Source organism: Miniopterus natalensis, chromosome 4 (assembly GCF_054644295.1).
Source record: "Miniopterus natalensis isolate mMinNat1 chromosome 4, mMinNat1.hap1, whole genome shotgun sequence".
Classification (NCBI taxonomy): domain Eukaryota; kingdom Metazoa; phylum Chordata; class Mammalia; order Chiroptera; family Miniopteridae; genus Miniopterus; species Miniopterus natalensis.
In genome coordinates, this window is record NC_142084.1 from 44362097 (window position 1) to 44372744 (window position 10648).

Below are 10648 nucleotides of genomic sequence, written 5' to 3' on the forward strand. Positions count from 1 at the left end.
TAAATAGCTGGTTTAGCAGATGCAAGGCAAAGGCATGCGTGGAAAGTTAATGGCAGACTGTATGCATTGAAGGGTAGTTCAGGTAAAGCAATGCCAATGTTTTGTACACCCTTTCGTGTCAGCCATCTGATGGTGAAAACACTTTATATCTAAAGAATGTTAAAAAAATGTTTCCTTTGCTTATTTTGAGGAGGGCCATCTAGTAAAATGCCTTCATGCAGTCATCTGCTCTGGGAATTGACTTGTGAAGCCAGGCTGTGTTTTTATCCCATTGCCTTGAGAAACGCACACCTGTATTTGCAAGTTGCTGTCAGATTAAAACACACCCCACAATGGGGGCCTGTGAGGCCCTGATGTCTGTTTCTATTTTATTTTGTTGTCTTTTTTGGAGAAAGTTTGCTCATATCTAATCAGGCTTGCCCAGACCCTAAGGCTGTCTCTTGTTTGAAGCTAACCACCTGGGGAAGCTGCGTTTTTGTTCCATCTGACTGTATTTTCATACGCTGGAATCCTATTCTGGCCTGTAGTGTCTGGAAGTTTAAAGGAATGTTTTTTAATATGGTTTTTATTATGTTTTTAATATGGTTTTTTATTAATTTTAGAGAGAGAGAAAGGGAGAGAGATAGAGAGATAGAAACATCGATGAGAGAAAGACATCGATGGGCTGCCTGCTGCACACCCCCTACTAAAAATCGAGCCTGGGCATGTGCCCTGACCAGGAATCAAACTGGGGACCTCTTGGTTCATGGATTGAAGCTCAACCACTGAGCCACACCAGCCAGACAGGAATGTATAGGACAGGATACATACACACTTTTAACATTTAAAACTTCTCCCTACCATCAGTGGGATAGTAGACACAAAAGTGCTTTAAAAAAGAAAAGATCAGGGATTATTAAAATAAGCTATTATCATCACTAACTTGAATACTTTTCTATTTTTTGTATTTCTCTCTCTTTCTTTTAAGTGGCCAGTTTCAAAATTACAATTTAAAAGAGTAACTTGAGGTTATTACGGAGCTGCTTGAGGCAGGGAGAGTGGTGAGGAGGGTTGTCACAGGAGTGTCCAAAGATGAAGGCTTGAAGAATAAAGTAAGGGAGGGAAGGAGAGACAGAGAGAAAGGGAGAGAAGGAGAAAAAAAAAGAGCAACTGCAATGATTCCTGAAAAGTCCAAAGTCAAAGTCAGGCTGATCTCTCCATTGTCTTGACACAGTAGACCCTGGCCCCTCCTCAGATTTTGAATTTGGTTTTGTCTACTTCTTTCTCTTTGGCCATCACTTTGGTCCCCTCGATTATCTGCTTCTGGTTACCACTACTAACTCTGGTTTGCTGGCCTACACTTTTAATGAGGTTTTGGCACCTTTTTATGTGACTCTTGAAGGCTGATCCCGGAGGCTGCCCCTCCCCATCCCAGATTGAGGTTTAAGCGTGGGGTGCAAGCACCCGCTCCCCTCAAGCCCAGCACATCCCTGTCTGAGTCTCTTTCAAATGCTATTTTGTGGTGACAGGACAGGGGTTGCATTGGTTAAACATTTACAGTAGCTTGGTGATAGGATCAGAAAATTTGGGGTTCTGCTAAATAAGGTGAGTCATCCTCTATGTGCAAGTTCTGCCCTCAGTGGCCTCAAGAATTCCATCATGAATGGGAGTCGACATATACAATAAGCAACAAGAATAGGTCTACAAAAACTTCAGATAACAGTTACCAAATAATATGTTTAAAATAAAGACATAAAAGAAATAAATATCAAGACAATAATAAAACCAAGACACTATATATGCATATACATATTACACATATGAAGAATTTTCTAGAAATAATTTTTTTTTTCTAGGAATGAAAAATATGATAGCTGAAACTAAAAGCCCAGTGGCTGTGTTAAGCAGCAAAGTAGGCTAGGTGATGGCACTAATCTACCCTCTCACCAGCGGTGCAGAGTTCCTGTTTCTCCACATCTTCGCCAACATTTGAGGGTGGTGCAAACAGGTAGACAAATTACAGGTTGCATTGTTTCTTTATAGAATTGAGCTCATCCCAGCCAAGACCCTGCCCTCTTCTGGTTTTCTAGGTCAGACTTGTCAGCCTTTTAGACACAGAGGGACTTTAAGCTTCAATAAATCCCTCTCTGGTGAGTGTGTGTATGTGTGTGTGTGTGTGTGTGTGTGTGTCTGGTCTTTGGGGTCAGTTCTCAACAGGCCTTCCCCACAGCAAAGCTGGGCTTTTCCTCCCTGGTTCCCACACTCTGAAGCCTCTCACCCAGTGACTTCAACACTCATCTACCTGCTTCTGGTTTTAACTGTGCTAATCCCTAGATTCTGTTTTGCTCACTCTGTACCTTTCAGCCCCTCCCTTCCCCTTTTTCAGGCCAAAGTTTAACCCAACTCTCACCACTCCTTTTCCTGTCAGCCAGTCTCTGACTGCACCAAATACAGCTCCTTTATGAATATGTGGTACGTAACCTTAGAGCCCAGCCAAGAGTTTATGTGTCTATCTATAGTTGGGAATTCACCAGAGACATTTTTCCAAACCTGAAACTGGATACACAGCCTGAAAACCCAGAGGTGATATAGTATATGGTTAGAGCATAGACTCCTGAAGCTGAATCTTACTTAGATCTACTACTTAGCTGTGTGACTTTGGGCAAATCATTTAACCTCTCTCTGTGCCTCAGTTTTCTCATGTGTAAAACAGGAATAATAGTACTCATCCTATAAGGCTGTTATGAGAATGAAATGAATTAGTATATGAAAAGTGTTTAGAAAATGTCTGGCATATAATGAACACTGTATATGTTCCCTATCATCATTATTACTACTTCATTGGGACTGTCCCAGAAAACAGCAGGTGGCAGTCACATTTACCGAAACGAGAACAATGTCAGAAAGTGCCACTTCATTTATGCAACTAGAATTTTCTTCTCTTCTTTATCTTCTCAAGGTTCATTAATCAATAACTACATGGTTCTTACTCTTCTGAAATAGCCCAGAATATCTCCCAGTCCTCTCTGTCAAATCCGGTGTTTGGCTCTGCCCCATCAAACACTTGCAGCCACCTTGCTTTGTCTTATGACTCTTCTTCCTACAAACCATTCTGCTTGTGGCAGCTAACAAAGCCCACGGTGCTGGTATCTGGGAAGCTGCTTTTAGCTTCCTGACAGTGTTAAACTGACACTGACAGGGCCCAGGGTGAGGAATGGGGGAGGAATGCCTCCTTTCACTCCAGCGGCACAATGTCACCTTGAGTCTGAACTTTCTTAATATCCTACACTGGCCAAGACACCAAGGCCCAGAGCTTTCCTTTAACTACGCTCATGTGTTTGGTCAAAATCCCCGATAAACTGTTTTCTCATTTCTCTCTAGGAGACTTCTAAGTGGATTATTCACTTGGGAGAGTAATCAAGTCTCCGTCAGGCTCTCAATCTACGTAAAGAAGAAGACGCTGACTCAGAGGTAATGATGCAGGTCTCAGGTAACTGCAGGTATTAGATAATGTTGCCAGGTTGTGGTTAATAAAGACCTGATTTGAGATACGTCCCATGATATGTTTGTAAGGGAGAGAGTTGGGCTGTTCAGTAGATTAGATTCTTCCACCAAACATCTCCAAGGTATTTCTTGAAGAATTCCAGGAAATACAATTGTGACACCCATAAACCAACTCACATCCTGACGTCTGAGGCACCATGAAATCAAAAGGACATACCTTCATTAATTTAAAAATATATAATCAGTCTTTAATTTGGAATAGCCTTTCCCTTGACTAAGCTCAAAGTAATATGCTTTGATCATACAGCTTTTTGCAAGTGGTATTTTTTATATTTCCAGACCTTGGGAATCCAGCAAGGACCCAATGAACTTGTTGGATTAGCTAGATAATCCCTGTGCTCTACTAAAATACAGCTTTTCATCTGTGATTTAAATGCAACTTTTTATCTTTGGCTTCTTCTGACATACTAACACTACCTGTTATCAATAGCTCACCAGTGTGTAGTCATTAGCCTCATAGCCATTCTTGGATGGTTTTAGTATTTATTAACAATTACTGAGTTCCTAATTTATGTTGACCCCTGACTGAGTTTTAGGAAGTCAAAAAAAGAACTAAAAAGGATTTCCCCTGGAGGTGTTCACAGCCTGGTGGAAGATAAGAACATGGACATAATTGTGATTCAAAGTGATGAGCTCTGTTTACATACATTTAGGTCTAAGGGGCATAACAGGGGTAAAGGCACAGCACCAGGGAGGGTGAAGTACAGGGAGACATCAAGGTGGAGGTGACATTCAGTTTGAGCATTTTAAGGTTATATAGTAATTCACTAAGTAGAAAAAAGAGAACCTGTCATTCGTTTGTGGCAGGAACCACAGAGGCCTGGAGCACATGCTCCATTCAGTGTGACTAGAGGAGTTGTGGCTGGGGAGTGGGAGGACACATGGAAGGAGGTGCCACTGGGAAGGAGATTGATGTGAGAGTCCAAGGAGCATAGATGAGGAGCCACTGAAGCTCTTTAAGTGGAAGACTCATGTGATCAGGTATGGGTCCCAGGAAGAGAAGTTTTACAGATTGAGTCGCTTCAGATTTTCCTTCTACATCTCCCAAATTGCAAACACTTCGATTCAATCATTTTCAAGACGCTCAAGAAAATCTTCAGGCAAGGTTAATATTACTCTCTGGGGTGTGTTTGTGGTAGTGATAAGAGTTACCAGAAGTGGAAATGGGATGGCTAGGCCCCACTTCCTTGGGAGTGCTGAGGGATGCCCTGAGGAAAAAGGAGTCTAGTCCAGTGGTCTTGGCAGGGGGTGTGGCTGGTCCCCTGGGTGAGAGGAGAGAACCGTGAAGTCCAAGTCAGAAAAGCTGACTAGCAGGGATCTAGACATCTCACCTTCCTCCGCCTCAGTTTCTTCGTCTGTACCCCCAGTGCAGCTTGAGCTGCTTCATCTTTAGGCTCCCTTCCAGCTCCAAAACTTTGTGAATAAAACAACATTGTCCCCAAACTTATTTTGAATGCTAGCCTCATTTTCAACCAAACATCTTTACAGTTGGAATGGCTTGCCTTTCTCCTCAAAAGCCTGGAGAGACCACCTGGAGAGCACCCAGGGAAAGAGAAATTGATGGCGCGGGGTAGGGGTAGTTGGATGCTGACTGCTCATCTCCAGGAAGTTGTGACATCTGTTAAGTCATCAGTGCCCTATGCCCATCCTATTTAAAGAACTGTAGCTTGAGAACTTTCCTTTTGCTTGAAGCACTGCCCTACACTAGAAGCAGGTAGTATCCACTGAAGAAACTATGGGCAGCAAGTTTATTTACCCAAGGGAGAGTCAACAAAACTGTAGGAGGCATTTGAGGGGGACTACGTTTGTTGTAACAACTGTCAAGGATATAAACCAATAACTGCTCTTAGATCAAAAGAATGAAATTTAATATTTTTTCTTTTTCAATACCTTTGATTTGCTGTTATCACGTTACTTTCCTAAACAAAGCTTCATTAGGAACAATCAATGCAAAGAAAATATCCCCCAAAATAACAAGATAAAAGAAAAACAGATGAAAGACCTTTCTTGAAAAGCTGGAGTAGATGCCTGGGAACTCCTCAGATAATTTCCTGTTTACATTCTTTTTAAACTTATTCTTTTCTTTAGTATACTTTCGAGTAGTAAATTACCATACCCCAGTTTTTCCAGTTTTCAAAACTAGCAGACTTCTCAGCCCACATTATTAGAATCAAATTTATTATGATTTCTCTGTTTCAGCTGAATGAAACGTTCTTTTCCGTGAACTGCCAAAGACTTTATGGTTTTCTTAATATGCCCATTAAAACTGGTAAATTACAGGGACTCCCATATCTCAGAAGACAAAAAGATTTCAGGGAGGTTACATTAAGTGAGCGAGCTAGAGCGCGCTTTGATAGCTGCAGGGAAAGCCAAGTTCACCGTCCCTCCCCACCACCTTAAAAAGACAGTTCTCCTTTTCTCCACTTCTTTCACAAAAAGGATAACATTTTCTGGGTGTTAGCCTCCCGGGCAGAGTTCTGTAGCCTCGGGCACCAGCCGAGGCTTCATCACCCTGCTCCCCGAGTGGAGGTAGCTTACCCTGAGCCCGGCCGGTGGGAAGGAGCGCGAGTAGCAGGGCGAAGATGAGGGCGGCTCGGGGCGCCTTCATGTCAGCTCGCCTGGGCTCTCCCTCCGGCATGAGGCTGCGCTGGCTTCAGCCTCCCTGAAACGTGAACATTTCCTGTTTCCTGCTTGTTTGGGTAGGTGCTAACTTGAAGGAGAAGTGTTTGCCTGTTTTTTAGGAAGTGATGTAATTCTGCAGGAGCCTGTTAGACCAGCAAGGATTGCAAAAGAGAAGTTGCCCTTCAGTCACTGATGCAGTTAGCATGCCTCTGAAGCCCTTTCCAGGCTGGCTCAGCCACGGGCCTCTGTCTTTTGAAATTGTCCCTGTGGATGCGGTGTCGGTTGCTCAGGTGTCATTTGGAATCTGAAACTGGGGGCCCTGAACTATGCAGTTTTGATTTGTGATTTTACTCAACCCACATGTGAGCCTCTGTGGCTACCTAGAGTGCAGAACAGCGCTAGCCAGCAGTAGACCTTTCTGAGATGACGAAAATGTTCCAAATCTGTGCTGTCCAGGATGGTGCCATTAGCCACATAGGCTGTTGGTCACTTGAAATGAGGCTAGTGCGAAATGAATGTTTAGTTTTCAGTTTTATTAATTTAAATTTAAATAACTCCATGTGGCTAGCCCTGCTGTGTTGGACAGTGCAGGCCCAGGCAACAGGGACATCTGCACCATCAGAACATGGCCAGGCCACTTCTCTCCAGCCAGACCCATCTTCCTTCCTGGGCCCTGGATGAATGCCCCTCTCCCAGACTCTTGGAGAGGGGAAGGGCCATGCCACGCCCATGTGCGAATAGCGTTCCCTATTGTGAACATCCCCCATAGGATGGTACATTTGTTATAACTGATGAACCTGCATTGACACATCATAATTACCCAAAGTTCACTATTGGTATTATGCATTCTTTGGGGTTGGACAAATGTACAATAATGACATGTATTCTCATTGTAGTATCATACAGCTTAGATTTACTGCCCTAAAAATCCTCAGTGCTCCACCTGTTCATCCCTCCCTCATGCACCCCCGCCCTTGCCAACCCCTGAGAACCACTGATCTTTTCACTGTCTCCAAAGTTTTGCCTAGTCCAGAACATCATATGTTGGAATCATACGGTACGTAGCCTCTTCAGATTGGCTTCTTTCACTTAGCAATATGCATTTAAGATTCGTCCTTGTCTTTTTATGGCTTGATATCTCATTTCTTTTTAGCTCTGGATAATATTCTGCATGTATCACAGTTGTTTATCCATTCACCTACTGAAGAACATCTTGGTTACTTCCAAGTTTTGGCAATTATAAATAAGCTACTATAAACATCCCTGTGCAGGTATTTGTGCAGACATAAGTTTTCAACGCCTCTGGAAAAATATAAGGGTATTTGATTGCTGGATTGTATTGTAAGGGAGAAATGATCTTTTAAAGGACCTGTTTCCAAAGCAAAGTCTGTTCTGAGGGTGGGGGTGGGGTCTGCAAGTTACCTTTCTTCCTCTTTGCATAACAATAAATTTCTCAGAGGTTGTTAACAACAAACAAAATAGGACTGAGATGGATTAGAATGGGAGTGGAAATTCTACCCAATTGAAACAATGCAGGAAGGAGGTGTCTGTTTAAACCAGTATGCAGGGGAGATTAGAGTGTTAGGTTTTTGTGTTCTAACTGAAGTTCTTCCTTTGGTCTAGGGTTAGGGTCTAAGCACTAGAGAATGCAATACTCATGGCTGTTGTGGTGCCAAGAGAGACAGGCATATAGAGAGAGGCATCAGACACCTATCTCTCACCCCTTTCCTGCAGGTTACCATGAGTCACCACTTTCCGGTAGGTTTCTGCAGTGATCTGGTTGTTGTAAACACTCGAGGTGACTGGAATTTCGATGCTCCTGACACAGCCATTAATTTTTTGTTCGGTGCACTGCTGCTTTTTAATGTCATTAGTCACTGTTTGTCTCAGTTCTTATGCACAAGAAGTAGGTTGGTGATTCATGTAATGATCAGTTTGTTAATTGGTTTACACTATGGATTTTAATGTTTTAAACTGGCAATTAAGTCAACTCCTGATTTAATATGCCTTTGCCCTTTAGGAGACAATACAGAACAAACGGTGGAAGAAAATAGACGCGATCAAAACTGGATGATTGATTGGAAAACAACAGGGAAGGAAGGAAGTATTAATCAAACTCTTGCTGAGCAAGCGAGTAGACCACCAGCTCGGAGACCCTCTAGCACTGAGTTTGGCTCGCAATTTTTCCTGTATTAGCACACATTTCTCCAGCTGCCACACACATGCAACAGAAAATGCCGAGGGCTTGGGAGCTCTCTTCATTTTGCCACTTACACCCTTTTAAAACCATTGCTGGATGCCAGGCTTGAGGCACGTGTTTGGATAGGGCAAGGTGTCAGCCCTGGTTACTTTGATTTTAAAACTACAGCTGACAGGAAGCTTTGCAGAGCCAGGTACCTGTGGCTGTACCACAGACTGCCCTGTTCTGCAGTCCTCTGCAGAGGCCCGAGGCATAGCCAGACAGTCCCTCATAGCTTCTCCAAGTGCACCACGCGTTGCTTCTGAGCAAGCACGACACTGCATCAGTTAGAATCACGTGCAAAATAAACAGCGGCTGCGGAGACATCCTGCACAACCGTGTAATTTTCCTTTGACCCCTGTGCTCTCTAAGACCCTTGCTGTGATTAAGCTGATCTTAGGGGGAAGAAAATTACCATCATTGATCAGAAAATAGCTGCACCTTGGTGATCTCTTTACTGCAGTTAAAATCACAGGGAGACTGTGGTAGGTAATGGGCTATTTACCTCTGTTTGTTCTAATTTTACCAACCATTAATTTTGGCAAGTGGCCGCCCAGCCTCAGATTAAACCCTGATGCACTCATGGCAGGAAGTCAGGGCTCTAGTCTCGACAGGGAGGCACTGGGAGCGTCTGGAGGGAACAGCAGGCACTCAGGCAGCGGTAATGACACATCGGTACCTGCCCTTGGCTGTAGCAGTGAAAGGAGGGAGGTAATGAAGTGTGGGGCCTAGGAGTTGCCCTGAGACCTCCGCACGCTCGGAAGGGCAGGAGGAGAAAGTGCTGTTTCTGGGGACTCTTTGTTACTTTACCCCAACAAATCCAGCTTTTACAATCTCCTCTCTGTTACAGGAGAGACTGTTGTCCACTTCCTCCTCCCTTCCCTCCTGTCCCATCTCCCCTCCCTCCTGTCAGCTCCAAAAGAGGACTGCCAAGGGAACAAACTCAGAGTGATGAGATCTTCCAGTCAGTACAGGCTCCTGTTACACTCCCTCTCACCAACTTTGCCATTCCCCCCACACACAGACAGGCGCACACACTCACACACACGCACACTCACGCATGTATACAGAGCTCCCTCCCACACACACTGGAAACCCATGGAGGCCAACCAACTGAGAACAAGCAAAGGCTGTTTATTCCGAGCCTGCTACAGCCAGGCAGTCAGCCACCATCACTTGTGTTTTGGCCGAGACTCAAAGGCAGGCCAAAGAGGAGTGGGGGGGGGGGGGGCTTCAGGTGCGCCCCAATGGGACGCTACTGGCACGGGGAACTAGAAGCGAGCCCTGGTTATTGGTTTGGGGTACACATTTGCTTCTTCTGAATTGAAAGCGGGAGGAAAAAATTTGGGCCAGTTTTTACGGGGATTGTGGTTACTAGAGATAGGGTCTGACTTCCTGCGAGTTTGATTTCCAGCAGGCTGGCTTCCTGGGTTGTGTGCTGCAGATTGTGTGTCTGGCCATTGTTCAGTTGTATCCAGCCTCTCTCAGCACGTACCTACATGCATACTTACACATAAATATACACACATGCTCACACACAAAAACTCACACCCACACTGACACACTTGCATACACCTTCTGGGGCTTCTTGTTCTGCCTGAATGCTAACTGGTGGTAGTTGATGGCTCTGCATGACAAGGTGGCCAGGACTCAGACATAGTAAGAGCAATACCAGGTGGGCCTGTGGCTCACTCTGAAGCCAGTTAGGAGGGCATAGGGGGCAGATTAAGGTTTCAGGCTCTGAAGGAGTGCCCAGAGAGATAAGTGGGCAGGGCAGGGGGTGGAACAGAAGGATTAAACTGGGCCTCAGAGTAAGCAGAAAAGCCGAAGCCAGGAGAGGGGCCAATATCAATTCTGCTGTGTCTTAGTCAGCTTGGGCTGACGCAACAGACATTTATTTTCTTATAAATCAAGAAGGCTGGAAGTCAGAGATTGGGGTGCCAGCAGGTCAGGTTTTTGTGAGAGCCCTCCTCCTGCTTGGCTGCCTCTCACTGTGTCCTCAAATGGCAGAGAGCGAGAGCAAGCTCTCAGGTGTCTCTTCTTATAGGACACTAATCTCGTCAAGAGGGCCTCACCCCAGTGACTCCAGCTAATCCTATTACTTCCCAGAGGCCCCCATCTCCAAATATCATCACATTGGGGACTAAGACTTCAACATCTGAATTTGGGGGGTCACTACATTTGAAGCAGGGAGCCTACACACCAAAGTTCACCTTGACAGCCTTTCTGTGCTTGTCAGAACCC

The 10648-nt window shown here is 44.6% G+C and overlaps 1 protein-coding gene across 1 annotated transcript in view; it reads right to left on the minus strand.

Moving 5' to 3' along the window:
* The window catches only part of TMEM154 (transmembrane protein 154), a 33210-nt gene extending 27029 nt beyond the window's left edge, over positions 1–6181 (minus strand). The window contains 2 exon segments of the mRNA XM_087815957.1: positions 1311–1319; positions 6082–6181. Of these exon segments, the coding sequence (XP_087672083.1) occupies positions 1311–1319; positions 6082–6181 (109 nt within the window).
* Positions 6182–10648: the final 4467 nt, after the last annotated feature.